General features: G+C 40.9%; 3 protein-coding genes across 8 annotated transcripts; 1 reads left to right on the top strand and 2 right to left on the bottom strand.

Annotated features, from left to right (window-relative positions):
• Positions 1-18: 18 nt before the first annotated feature.
• Positions 19-3,509, top strand: LOC110188962 (uncharacterized). The gene is made up of 11 exons (XM_020958905.2): positions 19-385; positions 442-599; positions 663-763; positions 819-1,045; positions 1,103-1,254; positions 1,308-1,419; positions 1,474-1,615; positions 1,677-1,848; positions 1,907-2,207; positions 2,264-3,103; positions 3,210-3,509. Exons 1-10 carry the CDS (start codon positions 146-148, stop codon positions 2,855-2,857), a joined length of 2,199 nt encoding a protein of 732 aa, XP_020814564.2. The 5' UTR covers positions 19-145; the 3' UTR covers positions 2,858-3,103; positions 3,210-3,509.
• Positions 3,171-6,741, bottom strand: CNT2 (Concentrative nucleoside transporter 2). 5 transcript variants are annotated; one of them, XM_086828174.1, is made up of 7 exons: positions 6,671-6,741; positions 5,330-5,383; positions 5,074-5,269; positions 4,809-5,016; positions 3,976-4,740; positions 3,576-3,903; positions 3,171-3,509 (listed from the first exon to the last, which is right to left on the bottom strand). In XM_086828174.1, the coding sequence occupies exons 2-7, from the start codon at positions 5,381-5,383 to the stop codon at positions 3,219-3,221; spliced, it is 1,842 nt and encodes a 613-aa protein (XP_086684300.1). In that variant the 5' UTR covers positions 6,671-6,741; the 3' UTR covers positions 3,171-3,218. The 5 variants fall into 5 exon arrangements, with proteins under 5 accessions (XP_086684300.1, XP_020814565.2, XP_086684299.1 ...); XM_020958906.2 differs by lacking the exon at positions 6,671-6,741 and adding an exon at positions 6,370-6,587; XM_086828173.1 differs by lacking the exon at positions 6,671-6,741 and adding an exon at positions 6,224-6,575.
• A 1,130-nt stretch (positions 6,742-7,871) lies between these two features.
• On the bottom strand, positions 7,872-16,472 carry ana (anachronism). 2 transcript variants are annotated; one of them, XM_086828177.1, is made up of 5 exons: positions 15,817-16,472; positions 11,092-11,459; positions 10,780-11,027; positions 9,778-9,850; positions 7,872-9,137 (listed from the first exon to the last, which is right to left on the bottom strand). In XM_086828177.1, the coding sequence occupies exons 1-5, from the start codon at positions 16,098-16,100 to the stop codon at positions 9,124-9,126; spliced, it is 987 nt and encodes a 328-aa protein (XP_086684303.1). In that variant the 5' UTR covers positions 16,101-16,472; the 3' UTR covers positions 7,872-9,123. The 2 variants fall into 2 exon arrangements, with proteins under 2 accessions (XP_086684303.1, XP_020814567.2); XM_020958908.2 differs by having other exon boundaries at positions 10,776-11,027; positions 15,817-16,402.
• Between the last annotated feature and the right edge of the window lie 52 nt (positions 16,473-16,524).

Genomic DNA, 16,524 nt, shown 5'->3' on the forward strand with positions numbered 1-16,524 from the left:
CCATTTTAAACTATCGATAAGAGATTTTTGATACCCGTGCAAAAGTACTTGAGATGGCAGCACTGATCCTTACTGGCGCAATATTTTTATAAACCTGCAGAACTATAAATAAAATAGAAATATAAGTGCTATAAAATCCTTTAAAATGTCGGAAGATGCTTTAATCGTGTCGTACAGCGAGCTGCAGGCCATAGACCAAGAAGATATTATCATGTTGGTGGACGTGCAAACGGCTATAAAGATCTGCAATGAATCTCTGTCAAACGAATCTGCAAAACCGGCAGATGTTTTGCTTCTATGGCTAAGTAAATTGTTAAGAGCCTATGTGGAGGAGGCGGTCTGCTGTGTCAATGCGATCAAGGAAATGTGGTCCTGGCTCGGAAGGGTTAGTATTGCATAATTACCTTTAGTTAATTCAATTAATGTATCTAACATTCTCAGGTTACAGCAGATGCGCAAGACGCTCGCCTTGCCATTGTCACCGAGGCTCTGAACTTTACAACAGTTTTTAGGGAACACCTTCTGAAGGGCGGTGAACGTCTGGTGCATAGCTCGGCCTTTTTCTTGTTAACCGTGATCAATAGGTTTTCCAGCAATCGGTAAGATCCATATATAAAATCAATAAACCAAATCTATTTGGTTAAACTTGTTTACATTTGTAGAGGTATCTTAAAGATCTGCATCGATCTACACTTGCTTGTTCTGTCCCTTCTGAGAGATAGCACAGCTAGATCCGAAACTGTGAACTTTCGCATTATTCCCCGTGAGTTTGTTTTCTGAAATATATTTTGCTACCAAACATTAACCTCTGTCTTCAGTGATTAAGGAAATGACTGCCATTGCCGAATATTTAGGAGAAAGAATTACCCATCTGCAGGTATCAATAAGGACCAGTGAGACGGTGACTTTCATGTGCGTTCATTACTTGAAGTTAATAAAACAGCAGCCCAAAAAGGAGCAGGAGCCTATGTCCGAGTGGCTAAAAGACACATTGGTGCACCTTTGTGACTCAGTTTGCAGTCAATTGGAGACTGTTCATAAAAAAGTTTGTTATACCAAAAGCTAGTTACTCTTGATGCTGATAAATATTGGTTATTTTCAGGAAACACTCGCTGTCCCATTGGAGAAGATAGAAGACTATGTTAAGGTTACACAAACTTACCTGCTAATGATACAAGAGATTTTTCGAGTTGGTGGTACGATGCATCTGCATGAAGACGTTTCTTCTGGCCTTTTAGAAATAATCAGTGAACCGTAAGTTGGTACCAATAAGTAATCATTTAATCTTACCTAATTATCCCCTAAAGAGAACACTCACATGATTTGGGGAAAGATATTCCTAAACTTGTATCTACTTACGTTAAACCGTATGTCATGCAACTCTTTGAGCTTGTTTATTTATTGCCTGACTTTCAAGAGGTAAAATATACATTTATTTTTTGCTATATATTTAAACAAGTATTTATTTTAAAGTATTTAATACAAAATCTGGATTCCAATGAGGATTCCTTCAATGTTTGCCTGGATTTTGTCACTGTGGTATGCACGGACAATACGGCTGTCTCGCCAAATACTTGCCAAATACTACAAAAAATATTCGAGTACATGTTCATAGGTGAGATATATTTTAGAGATTTTTGTATGTAATTAATAGTATTATAAAACTACTCCAACAGATGCCACTTACTTCGTGCACGAGGAAAATTACGAGCGAATAATTGAGGGTTTTGGTAGCCTCTTGTACTTGCTGGACAACGAAATTATGCATAACTACTTCTGTGCTGGCTTATTTCAAAAGGATATAGTCAAATCTCAAGCGTGTGCCGATGTCCTCATGCTCTGCTTTCGGTTAGTAATTGTTTTCTGAGATTCGGTTAGATGTGCCATACTTAACGTAACTTTTCAGACTGATAGAAGTGAATAAGGGATGGGACAGTAGGGCCATAGAGCAGGCTGCTAGTTTCTGGAATGAGTGCAACAACTCATATGCCTTGTTCTCCCACAATCCAAGCCAATGGCATGTGCAGCGTTTTGTAAAATATTTTCACATCATGGGACGCCAGAAACTTCCTACCCTTAGCCTGCGAAATTATCGACACTTATCGGCGGTGATCGGTTCCAGTGATCAAATAAGGCAAAAGCTTTTAAAGCACTTGGATAATATCACATCTGATGTTCCAACGGAAATAGGCAATTACTACGATATCGTAAGTATTTGCTCTGCCTTCTCTGAACTCTTCTTTAACCTCTAATTTATCACCAGATTGGTGTTCTGGAAATTCTGGCGCAACTGGGTCAAACCAACTGCTCACAGTGGTTTACGCGAACGTCGGAAATGGCCAAACAGCTGATGACCGTTGATAAGAGCTCGACGTTTGTCAGTGCCTACTTCAGGCTGCTATTAGCTTCGGATAAAGCTACTCAATTGGTGGTGTTGCGGGGCCTTGATCCAGTCATTGGCTGCTCCAACTGGCAGCGACAAAAGTTCCTCTCCTTTTGCCAGTCCAGCACTGATGCGCAACTAAGAGCATTCAGTGCACGTCACACCATTAAAGGCGATGTGCAGATCCTGTTTGAAGCCTTGCTGGGAAAACCTAAAGATCTAGACTTCTCTCTAGATGCCACCTGCCAAGAGCTAAGTAAAGCGAGTTATTTTCGCGATGTCGAACACAAGTGTCAGCCGGAAGCCAACCTAAAGCGTAAAAGAGAAGAAAGTACGCCTAGACAAATTCTGCAAGCCCTGTACGAGGGCTCTCTTCAATTAGGACAATGCAGCAAGGACACCTTCAATGACGCCGACATAGAACTACACAAAAAAGTTATTGCCAATCTGAACGGTATATTACCAAGATTTTGAGTTATGAATTAACCATGAGTTTTATCTATTTCATACCTAAAAATTTATCCTCATCACGGTTAGTATCCTGAATGCGAATTCCTAAAAAAGTGATGTCAAATATTAATTGCAACTTATCAGCTAAAAAAACCGAAGTTCCACTGACAGAGCTTTCGGCAAATAAGGTCTTGACAGCCTTTAGAATTGTAATTACCTTTAATACTTCATCGCGTATAGCTCAGCAACAATGATGGAAAGAGATTCAAGGTTTGCGAATCCGCATATAGCGTTACAAATCTAAATAATATAAAGTCTATAAACAAAGATCAACATATTGATATTTAATAAATAGTACGTTTATTATTTTTCTTAGTTGATTCTTCTATCTCGCTTTTAAACTGCCTGTCAGTAACAGGGTGCTATTCCGGCGACCCAACTTCTCAAAGATCCTGGCATAAGTCGCCTGCTCCTCATCCTCTTGCAGGAGGATGCCAGCAAAGCTGGCCGACACGAAGCAGACAATGCTGCCAACGATAAAGGCTCTGAATGCCACTTGTGTAATGGTGGAACGACGATGTGGAGCCATGGCACTGAGGGATCCAATGAGGATGCCCAAGGAACTAGGATTGGCGAAGCCGCAGATGGCAAATGTGGCAATTCCCGCACTGCGAGCCTGAAATTGAAGGTTAAGAATGTTAAATATATATCGCAAACACATCTCAGGCTTCAGATAACTTACAGTGATCTGCTTGTCTAGAATATATTGACCCAGACGCTCGTAGGCCACAAACTCATTGATTATGGTCTTGGTGGCCACTACCTTGGCGATGATATCACAGTCCTCGGCAGGCACTCCCATCGCCCAGACGAGCGGTATAAAGAGCTTGGAGAAGATCCATTCAAAGTCGATGTCCTCGAGACCCACCAGATACCCAAACCAGTTAACCACACCATTGAGGAAGGTGATGAAGGCCACAAAGGCCACTATGTTGGCAATGATTCCCAGGACAATGGGCACAGCATTGCTGGCTCCACTAGATGCGGCATCCAACAGAGATGAATCCTGCCTACATGGAGAAATTTACCATAGAACTGTAAGTATTATAATTACAATTAAGTCTCCTATATATAACACTTACGACTTCTCCAGTTCTATAGACTTCGACGTGGTCTGGCTCTCCTCTGTCTCCGGCATGTAAAGCTTGGAAATGGCCAGCGTGGCGGGAGCCGCCATCACCGAGGAGGTAATCAAGTGAGCGGCTGACGCTCCGAATGACAAATAGGCGGCCAGCACGGTACCCGAGACCGTGGCGAAGCCAGACACCATGATGCTGTGGATCTCGCTCTTGGTCAACTTGTTAATGTACGGCCGGATGAGCAGCGGACTCTCAGACATGCCCAGGAATATGTTGGCCGCTGCAGTCACGCTCTCGCAGACGGTGGTGCCTAGGATCTGTTGCAGGATCCAGCCCAGCTTGATCACGACCCATTGCATCGCGCCCATGTAGTACAGTATGGAGATGAAGAAGCTGAAGAAGAAGATCACTGGCAGGATGGCAAAGGCGAACACTTCCGCGCCCACCAGGTATTCCCCGAAGACAAAGAGAGCTCCTTCGGTGGCATAGCCAAGGAAGGTGGCCACTTTGTTGCCCAAGCACTCGAAGATCTTGCGGCCTACCTCCCAGCGGATGCAGAAGATGCCCAGCAGGAACTGGCACGTAATTCCAGTGATCACGATGCGCCACTTGATCGCACTGCGCTTCGTGGAGAAGACGTAGCCGCACAGGATAAAGCCGCAGGGCGCTACCAGCGATATCAGCTTCTGAGGTTCGTTGCGGGTCTCGAAATACACGAAAATGGCCAAAAGGACTAAGAGTATGGCGATGCTGACCAGTGACATAACTCTGTGAAACAAGAATGGGAACCTCTGGTAATTATAAACGCTTCACTTAATAGATTATTTTAAACCCACCTGGTTCTGCTGAAAGCGTGCCACTTTTTGGACATGGGCTTCAGGAAGTTCTTGTGCAGTTTGAGGCCCACCATGGGCTTGAATACATAGTAGTAGAACAGACCCAAGTAAATGAAGCCCAGCAGAAGTAGGAGCATTCCATATCCGGAGCAAAAATTAATGCCGCACAACGGATTAGTGCTTCCTGACCATCCACATTCGTAATTTGCTATGAAAGGGACACATTAATATTGATTTTTATGTGTAATTATCAGGATTCACTTACTGATGTCATGGTAGTGGTAGGTGGCATAGGAAAAGTAGCCCACAACAACCAGGTGCAAGAGTACATAAATCGAGATCTTCACAATTCTCGCCACTTTTGGATTATTTTCCAAGTAACTCTTTTCGTTGTCTAGATTTTTAGAATCTGCGAAAGGCAGGTCCTTGAACTCATCAGGGCCCAGAATCTGTAGCTCCTTCTGTGGATATTGATTTTATATTTAGGATGATAATTTCATAAGTTTTTACGGACAACTTACGTGTTCCATTTCGAAGCCATTGTTCAAGATCCCCTTGGAACCGTCGTCAGACATCTAAAATAAATATTAATTGCGTTCCTTTGATTAATGAAAATTGTGTTTTGAGCCGAACCATTTATTCAATTTACTATAAATTCAGTTAAGTTTTATCTAACGCGAATTTGTCATCTTTTATCCTTTCGACAAACTTGAACTCTAACACTAGAAAAAACTTAAGGAAATATTCAGTAAGAATACATTTAAAATAATCCAGTATATTTAGGATGTTGACCACTGTAGGTGGAATGGAAGCGTAATCTTAGACTAATCTGTATCAAATGATTTCAACCATCGAGTGGGCTGATATGACAAGTGTCCAAACGGCCTAAGATAAGTCTCTTTTTGGCCAACTAAATCAAGTCCCGACCACTTGGACGACTTGTGCCCACTTAAAAAAAGGCGATAAACCCACTGTAAACGCCGTCTTGTAATCTTTCGTATCGGCACTTGGCCATTGCACTTGGCATTCGTATTTTGTACTGTCAATGACATATTCTGTGATCAACACGTGGAAAGTTGACACACACAGGTTTCCGGCAATTAAAACGAGTACTAACTGGGAAAATTGGCTGTAAACTAGGGTAACTATATGGTTATAAATAAGGCAGTTAAAGTGGTTTTGATGATATATTTGGGCTGTAAATCCAATTCAAGCCAGTATACTTCCCCGTTGGGAGGTCTTTTACGGGTGGGTAATCGACTGTTGATAGCATTATCTGAATGGCATTTGGCCAGAACTCGTGAACGTTAATCGATTATAAATTATAATCTCCAGGTTCTGGAAAAACATGGTTATATATTTACTTATATCCCGGCATAAAAACACTTAAATACATATTTGTAGTAGTTTATCACCCAGATTTTTTAGTTCACTTTCAACTGGAGTACAAATTACAGCTTTTTAGCTTGATTTAGTTGTGCAAACATCACAATAAATCAATTTTTCGTTTGGAGAGTCAGAGTTATACTGCCTTCATTTCGTGCGTTGCCAGTTAATTCACCTTTAACGATTATTTGTTTTTGCTTCGGACTTAATGAGTGTTATATTGGTTTGTTGTGTGTGCCACAAAACGGGTTTTTTTTCAAAGCCGTCGTCACTCTCGCGGCGCAATCCGAATACTAAGTAGTTATTAGTGCATCTGCTCAGCGGTCCGTAAATCTGGCTAACTGGGCACGGCTGCCATCGTTTCTGATCGCGGTAAGACTAAGCTCGTCCAACTCCAACGGAGGGGGTTTTATAAAAAACGAACCCGAATACCCTGTTCATGATAAGGTATCAGGAACGAGCACTAACTTGCTTACCTCATATTAACTTTTTCCATCACATAACTATGTATATTTTTCAGCATTAGTTACTTTGTCTGGCCAGCAAATGAATGAAACGATGCACTGCCTCGGAAAATCTATTTGCAAAGCTTTTTCATACATTAGCATTTTCAAAAACAAATGTTTACATCGTAATGAGTGCTTTGCTCTGGAAAAATGTTCCAGTTTTATTTTATTTTTAGATTTAAGGAGAAATGGAATGATGCATACAGAATACTGCCTTGCTGGATATGCGCCTAAAATGTAAAAGATTTTTGATTCAAATGCTTGCTAATATATTATCTGCAATGAGTATTTGCAAGTCACAACTCAATTGCGTTACAATAAAGGGCAAATTTTTATAAAAGTCGCTAATTGAGATGGACAACATAGGGAAATAATCATTAAACAAATATTTAAAATTGAAAACTCAATTTAAAGCGAAAAAGAAAGAATCGTTACAATTGAGTTGTCTGTCCTTAGACTCGCGAGCCAGGAAATGTTTCTGCACTTCTCTTCTCTCATAACTTTGGTAGTGTATAAGTAATTCTTGTTGATTAAATTTTAATAAATCTTTTTTTTTTTAAAAAAAGCTTGAGGACTTTCATTAATATAGGTTAATCCAGACTCCACACAGACTTATGTTTTAAGTTTTTGATTGAAACGAATTAAAGTTCCGTTTAAAAGTCTCTTATAGTAAATTTATTTTAGGCAACCTTTTCAAATATAATTACTTGTATTATTCGTGCGAAACTTTGCTCAGTGTATCTCTGAAATTCACCTGAATACAGCTGCAAAGGCAATTTGAATGGTATGTAAGTGTTTTATCAGCCGGTTATTAAAACCGAAGAGCAATGCTCGCTCTCGGCATGCGTTCCATGTCGATATTTGTGCGAGATAACTTCCAGAGGGTGCCATATAACTCTTCGTAGATTGCCGGCGATAACGGTGACGTTTGAGGAGTCAGAATCTGATTGCGATTAGGGGCCCCTCAAACGCTCATGAATAGAGAGGTCTAGGCAGGCGATTGTGGAGATGTCACCACTGATTGGCCAATAAATAAGCGAGTAGTGGCAAATCGTAGGAGCAAAGTTGAACCAGGATATCTAATCGGTGTTCTTGGGAAACGAAACATATCTTATCGTCAAACCAAATTGGGGATCACACAAGCCAAAAACCGGTAGTCAACTTCTGGGCATTTCTATTCATATATTTCATAAGTTTTATTCTGTATATGTTATTCATACTTGCAATCGATTTACAAATGCACTTAGTTAGGATGTGTCTGTGTATGGAAAGAGTATATGGAGTATGAGTATCGAGTATCGAGCTGTGACTCGATGAAAATGTGTGCGATCTATGGTTCTTAGAATGATCTTAAAAACATAAACAGAACTCTTCGGGTTACTACAGAGGGGGAATTTGAGATTTAGAGCTGCTCTTAGGAAGGCACATTTAACCTAGTGACTTATGTATATAGCAAAATTGTATTTATTTAAAATGCTTTCAGCAACTCTGCCAAGAATCGAATAGCCTTGACTCGGCCTCGCTCGTCCTTGGACTGCTGCCGGCTTCTGAGTGGATTGTGCAGAAGTCTGGGATTGTAATGTTTCGATAAGGCATTGATTAATTTTGGTTTATTGCCTGGCCCCAAACATATGGCCGTGGCAACCTAAGTATTATTTAAAATCGTATATAAATGTTTTCCGGGTTTAAAAAAAAAACTAAAAACAAAAATATAAAAATAATGTTTGTGCGAATTTAACCACATCTAAATCACAGGCTTCTAATATAAGAGAGAGATTTTAAAAATAATTACAAATTTCGACCGAAATATTGCTTAATCTAAATCGTAAAATATATGTATATAATTTAAATAAGGTTTTTGCGGCGAAAGGGAACCGCTCAACTAAAAACTAATTAAGTCGACTGGCCCTAAAGTTAAACAATATAAAACAAGGAAAGATTATTAAAGGAGGGATGAGACTTAGGGAAAGAGAGTTTTGGGGCAGCAGGGAATCAGGGGTCAAGGATTATCTACTCCTGCTGGTGCGGAATAATGTGGTGCTTGTGGTGGTGACGCTGATGGTGATGATGCTGCTGCAGCTCGTGCGGATGATGATGGTGACGATGACGGTGACCAGTCCGACGGCGATGGTGATTCGATATGGGCTCCATCTCCTGCTCGCTATTGCTTGCCGAGGACAGCAGCTCCTCGCCCTCGACCTCTGCAGCTGCCTCCGCCTCGACTTCAACCTCGGAGCTATGGTGGCGCCTGGTGTGGCTTGGATGCTGCTGGCTCCTATCCGTCTCGCTGGTCTCGTCCAGCAGCTGGTTGTCAATGGTTGGTGATGTGGTTGATTCGATGCCAGTAAACACAGCTCTGCTCGGTGGCAGCTTCGATGGGTTGCAGAGCCTCTTCAGGGAGTTGCTGCCATTGAACTTGAGGTCTAGCCTTGGCTTTCTGTTGAGAAAGAAAAAATATATATATAAAATAAAGTAAGAAATACAAGAAGTGCTCACTGCTTTATATTATAACTCAGCTTAAAAAATTAATTACTTTAACTTTCAGTGGATATTAAAATAAGGAGATGCTTTATCTTTTTAAGTAAGTTCTGTTTTTCTTTTATTTTAATTCTAAGTTTAAGTTCAACAACTTGCGCTCGTTTTGCCATAAAATTAAATTTCTTTATGGGTTGTTCTACTGGCATAATTATTATAATTAGCAAAGATGTAAAATAAATTTAATATGTAAAATGTGTTTTTTTTCTTGGTAATTACCTTCTAAACACATGAGTTTAATATAATAAATTTACCATAAGCTATTTTAAATAAGTCTACTAATTTTAATTTAAAATCTATCTTGAGATTAGTTTAATTAAATTAATTTATTTTTAATTGAATTTTAGCAGAACTTATACCACTTAACAGAGCTCTGTTAAGGTTCGAAAAACAGTAAGCAGTACAAACAAGCAGTTTACACAAGCAGTGCGTGCAAGTAGTTGAGATAAGCAGTTTATGACAAAACTAATTCAAATTGAAATTTAAATATAAATTTGGATTTTTCAGCAAAAAGATTTATTTAAATAAAATTTAGCTCTTACCTTGGCACTGACCGACCCTCCAAATAAGCGCTAAGCGATTCTGTTCCGTAAGTGTTCCATGGGACAGCGGCAGCTGTAAGATATCATATAAAAATGCACAATTAAAATCGAATTATGGTTGTTCCTGGGATCATGCAAATGCAACAAGGAAAATGCGCAAATGAAAAAAGACATGCTTATAAAATGGCAACCACAGCAATAACAAAAAGCAACGACATCAACGCATTTTAAAGCGCACAAAACTAAACAACAAAGAAAGCCGAACATTACGCACAACAGTGCGTATGAGCGATATTGATTAGTAGTTAAAGCAACTCTTGGGCTTGAATCCTTCGACTGCGCGCTGCCTTATACGTTACCGCTTCTGAAGGAACCTGAATGAACTAATTGACATTCAATCAGATCTGAAGCTATAGACTTTCGCTACTTCCGCTCCACATTTTCTAGGCGGCCGCCGCCTCATGAATTTCAAATATTACAAACGCAATAGAGGTTTGTTGTTTTCTTTTTCAATTCCTAAAAACGTGCCCGCCTCAAATTGAAAATTGAGCCACATAGCATTCGCTGACTGGGCGCCGCGATCAGACGACAAGGTATTTTTTGGATTACGTTTTATGAAATTCGATTTCCGTTTCGGTTTCGGTCTGGACTCGAGTTCGTCTTCGCCTTTGAGTCTGCCCCTAGAGCTGGCTCAGCTTAATATACGCGGTGGCGGTGTCGGGTCCGTTCCGGTAAGTACTGGCTACAGTCCGGCCCCCCAAATCGCCCGAGTAATGACCTTTCTTGCTATAATGTAAATAAATTCGAAATTGCCGCGATCTTGGCCCGTCGAAAGGGGCTCGTCGCCTGTCACCTGTCACCGAGATGAATTGATAGTTGTGTGTGTGTGTGTGGGGGAGGGATAGAGAGAGATAAAATGACGGGCGATGACTCTGGAGGAGACTCCGTTCTCCTTTCCTTGGGGGCAGTTAGTTAGACATGGCAAACAACACGCTTACCTGCCTGATCGCAGGTGGGAGGCGCAAAGTAAAGGCCTGGCCTCAGCGGATTCTCCTCGTCGTCGTGCACCTCAATCACTAAAACTCCAACAAGGGCATTCTGCTGCTGTCGGTGACGCAGCTGCTCCTGGCGATGATCATCCTGGCGATGCTGTTGCTCCCAGTAGGCGAGGGCGCACTTAACGTCGATCTCCACCCAGCCGGTGGAGGTGCTGCTCATCATGACGGTGTTGCAGGTGCGCTTCTTACGCACTGTAGAAAAAAGAAAACAATGTCTTATCCCATTTGTATTCTTGAAGTTTAAGGATTAACCTACATTTCTTCTTTTGCTGGTGAACAATGGAGACGGTAACCCGAATCTGGGGACCCACTGGCTCTGCGCACTGAGGCGTTGGGCTGGCCGGCTGCTCTGTGCTCACCGGCTGCATGGGACCCTGGCTTGAAAACTGGTCACGATTCTGGCCGGGATTGGTCTTGTACAGGCGGAGCAGGGCACTGTTCAAGCGGTCATAGTCGTTCGTGGGTGTGAAGACGCTGCTGGCGAACTGAAGGGTCAAATTATTGCCATTTTGCCACTCCGTTGGATTGGTGGTCTCCGCATTACAAATGGGAAATCCGGCCTTCTCCTTGGGCAGGGCTTCGTTCGAGATGGCCTTGTGGACGCGCTTGATGATGTCGTTGAGTCTGCAATGGAAAATTGAAGTGAAATAGGTTTATTATTGTTAAGATGAAAAGAAACAAAATTTTCTGAAAGTATGCAAACAAATATTTAATAGTTAAAAATTAATGCGAAAATTAAACAGATTTTGTTAAGCAACTACAGAGAATATAATTCTATATACCCTAAGAATCAAAGAAATACTGGGAAAGACAGCAAACTGGCATCATTTTGTGGCTCATCTCACAGCCATTTGTATGCCCCAAGCACTGAGTACTTTGCAAATTTAGTTCAAGTGTTTATGTAAGGCTCACTTAATTGACATTTGAGCGCGGTCAGAGTTACAGACATCCACAATAGAAGAGCTCCGAAACGTGCCAGCTGCCATTTGGCGAGAATTTATACAAATTTTATTCAATTTAGGCGGACACACACTAGACACTAGACGCGACTAAACTATGTATGAAGTTCTTATCGCCGACTAGTGAAACCTAGTGTTGGGGAACCACCTCCACCACCACCGCCCGCAATGAGCCAACTATTTCCCATGGAAGCCAATCTGATGATTGCCTATTAATACCCTATGATTTGTGACGTAGCCAGGGTTCAGTGTTCTGCTTGACCATAAAACTAATTCCCGATTCGATTTTGATTTATTTTTTGAGTCAATATCAGTTGAATGGGCCACGTTTTGGATTTATCGATAATCTTACAACTTTGGACTCGAGATTGCGAGAGTTCTTGAAATAGTGCGAAATCTCTGCGAGCTTCGAGTTTGCCAAAACAAACTATGCCAAGTGGTTGGGAAATTAAATTCGCTTACCGCAGTTTGTCATGGCATCTAATCGTGGGCCTAGATTGGTTAGAAAAGTCTATCTTAAGACCAATAATCTGACATAACTACTACCTAACTATTTACTATATTTGCACTGATTAAATGCCTTCACATGATTCGGTCGTTGCGAATATTTCCTAAACTTGCCACATGTCACTTAAAAATCCATTTAAGATTGAGACACGGATCTGTGCCTCTGTAAGTGTGAGATAGTGCACGGTAGGAAAAAAGTCGAATTCTTTAGAGTATAAGCATTTTAATATATATTTTAGAAATTCGTTAAAGATTTTAGTTAAAATCAAAATGGAAATTGATAGTCAAAGCCTTTGATACGAAAGTAATATATTATTAATTTATTAAATCATTGTCATCATATTACATTGTACATTTACAATCATCAGAGGATCAGATCTGCAATAGTTTTCTATCTTTATTCAAAGACTGATTGACTTTCAAGGGATTTAAAATCTTTAGATTTTCTTTGGCATCCTGAAATATTATTTTTTCACCTTTCCACTTATTCTAGGCTCTTTTTTTCCAGTGCACTATCATTGCAGGAGTAGACCAGACAACAATAGTTAGTTAGCTATGATCTAATCTGACCACACTCACTCGAAGCTCGCCACAAAATTGGACAATTGTGTGCTGGATGTCTGGATCGGCAATTGAGACACGCTTGACGTTTCGCTTTCATTTCATCTTTTTTACCCACGAGATGCACAAAAAGATCAAGAAAAATAACTTATTAAGTGTTTTGGCTTTTTTGGTGCGGCCTGCGGCGCAGTTTGTCTAGCCCAAAAAAATACTACAAAAAAACAAAATAATTATTTTAAAACACGGTCTCTGTCTGTCTGCACTTCAACCGAAACTGAACCAAGTCGAGGCGAATCGAGTTGAGTTGCCTCTGGCTTATTATCGGTTCTTGTTTATGTTTATGTTTACGTTGCGATCGCACTGAATCGTATCGAGTCTGTCTGGCCAAAAGGCTAACAGGCTAACAGGCAGTCTGGCCAACTGGCTAGCTGGCCAAGGAATGCCAGAGTGCGGAGTCTGGCGTCTGGAGCTCGGCTGTGTGGCATGAACTTGAAAACCCGTCGAGTGGTGGTGCCGTCTGTCTGGCCACCGTCTAGACATATTGTCAGTCCGTCCAACTCTGGTCTCCTCTGTCCGCTCGTTGTTTGCTAGTCCCTCCGACTGGTTGTCTGGGTTTGCCTAGAGCTGTGGATGCTGCTGCACAGCGACAAAAAACTAAAGGGAATCCTTGATATTTTATCTATATTTAATTTGATGTACATATAATAATAATGGGAAGGGTATATTTTATGGAAGAGGCAATGTTTCTCATATAAGTTTTAATTTGTATCATCAACAAGGACTTACAAATGGCATATTAATTCATGTATGAAACCTGAATTCTCTGATTCTCCTATAATAAATAATACCAAATAAGTCTTTCCTTTCAGTGCCCTGTGAATGCTGCTGCCACATAGACACCTCTTTAGCAGGCCAAGCAGCCATGAGTCACGCATGCGCAGAGGCTGGGATCAACGCCGATGACTCGGGGGGCGACAGGTGCCGGGTGCTCTAGGGGATGGATGATGGAAATTCCTCGCTGGCCTCCATTCAGACCCTATGGGGCAGACGACATTGCCTGAATGCATCGCCTGTGTGTCTGCGTCTGCGGTCTGGCCGTCGCAGTTGCAGACATTGCCTTTGGCCGCAGCAACAATTGCAACAGTAGCAACACAGAGGCAGTGGCAACACCAGAGCAAGAGCGGCTAGACAGTGTCTCGCCGGCTGCACTTCATTATCATGCAACAGCCAACAAGCAGCCAAGCTGCAGTAAGTCAAACTGTGGACGCCTACAACTGTTTGCACTGCAATATTACTCATACGTCATAGGTTGCTGCCTGTCGCTGTTTTTTATTTTCTTCCTCTTTTTGTTTTGTTTTTTGTTTTTTGTGTGCCGTCTGTGCGGAACTCTGCCAAAGCAATCAAATAAGATGAAACGATTTAGATACGAGTCCGTGTATCAGCTGTTGGCCCCACTGCAATGCAAGCCCGTTTTGCTGTCTCGCATAGCAACGACCTACAAAAAGTTCATTACCGGAGACCAGGAGGCAGAGACGGTGACGGATAGCTAGACATGGCCCAGACTGCTCCCAGACACTCGCCAGACATCCGCGGGCACACAAAGATACAAAGATACAGATACAAATACAGAGGTCGCCAGTGCATTATGCAGCGGCGTCGTCGTCGTCGTCGTCGCTACAGTTGCACTACAGTATCTGATGGATACAACAGACACCCCATTGATGAATCTGGGCCTATCTGTGTCGCTGAGATATATATTCGAGGACTTTATGCTCTGATTAGGGACATCATAATAAGTCCTTTCATATCTAGGATCTAGTAATTGTAGCAATTCTTCAGGTTCAATAATGATTAGATGGTTTAATTAGGTCTTTTTTGATTTCTTATGAGTTCTAGGATATGATGAGGAAGTATATTTGTTTAGGCATTTTAAGTTCCTAAAGAAGATTTAACTAGTTACTAATTCATCAAAAATTGAAAATAAAAGTGCTACTTTAATAAGTAAATAAATTTCCCTGAAATATTCAAAACTAAATCGTAATACAAATCTATTTAAAACCTTATTCCTTTAGCTTCACTTTAATATTCTTAAAAGGGCTTTATCCTATGTATCCACAAAGCATTTATTTCATTTATATTTGTTACCCTTAAGTAAAAATATTTTTCCAAAAATTGTACAAAGTCTTTAAAGACATAATATAAAAGGAAACCCCGCAGAGAGCTATAAAATCATCGAAATTTTCCGATTATTTCAAAACAAAAGACGCAATTAGGAGGCACACTTTTCATCTATAGATAAACTATATATTTATGGGCTGCATGTTCTAGTCTGCTAAGCGAGGCCATTACATTTATGACCCTTTTGTAAGAACATCATGCATTTGCCGAAGCATTCAGTCAATAAACAAAACTTAAATGAAAATCGAGAGTGCACGAGTACCGAAAACAATTCATGAAAAATATAGATTTTTACGTTTTAATTGAATTAATTCGCCGAATAGATTTGCATTCGCCTGGATCGTGTTGAAAGTGAAGTGAAGCACAGCATGTACAATGTACTTTTATAATTATACACACTCTCTCTCGTATACTTTTTCGAGGTGCTTGACCACAAATTGCCAGTTGCACAAATGTTCTTAGCCTTGGGGAGAAATTGGCCAGCGGTTTTTGGACAAATCTCGCACTTAAATAAATGTTGCGAAATATTTTCGAATTTTTCCGACAGCTTCTGTTTACAAATTAAAGCAAAGTGCATTCCCTTTTTTTTTGTATACAAATTGTAGTCAGCAACAATTTGTTCTATTTTGTTAAACCCACACATTTTGTTTTTTTTTTGTTTTTTTTGCTGGTCATGGGGGGTGTCTTTTTAAAGAGTACTATTTTTGGTGAATAGACATCTATTTCTGGGGGGACAGACCGGTGATTGACAGTGATTGGCACTCGATTTCACTTACCGCTCGGTGGCACGCTGCAGGTGCTGCTGGTTGGACGCCGCGCTGGTATCATTTCTCATGTTAGGATTGCTTCGGTTCTGAATGCTCAGGATCTGCTCCTCGGTCAGGTTGAAGCGATTCAGGATGGTGCGATTGAAGGGATTCACCACCACGGACTGCACGCCCTCGGGAAAGAAGGAGGGATCGAAGGGCGAAGCCTCTGAGTCGCCGGATAGCGATGCCAGGACCAACATCAGGACCAGGATCCATCTTCCTGCACACTTTTCACAACACTTGGTATACATCTTGCTGTTTTTGTTCTTTATAGTTTTCTGATCTAATTATTTTCCCTGGTTACTTTTTAAGTTTTCTCTTGTGATTTGCAACAATTAGATCGCGTATTTGATGCACATTTTTTTCACTGGAACTGCATTGCTGCCACAAAATTAAGTTTTGCTGTTTTTTCCGAGTTGAAGAATTTCAATGTCTGTGTTGATTTGAATTTTTGGTTATTTAGAGTTTTCACTGTTGGTTCAGCTTCTTGATGTGTTCAGTCTAAGAACCAAGTATGAAGTGATTTGCACCAGTCGGTTTTTTAGTCTTAAATAAGAAAAAATTTGGTTGTGCCTGGGCATATCTACTTTGTTATGGTCGTAAACGCTGCGTTGCTGCCGGCACTGCAAGAAAAGATGAGTGACCAATGCAGGGATTTTGTTTAGTTTATTCTAG

This window comes from Drosophila serrata, unplaced genomic scaffold (assembly GCF_035046125.1).
Source record: "Drosophila serrata isolate PLE 108 unplaced genomic scaffold, ASM3504612v1 contig_184, whole genome shotgun sequence".
Taxonomy (NCBI): Eukaryota; Metazoa; Arthropoda; class Insecta; order Diptera; family Drosophilidae; genus Drosophila; species Drosophila serrata.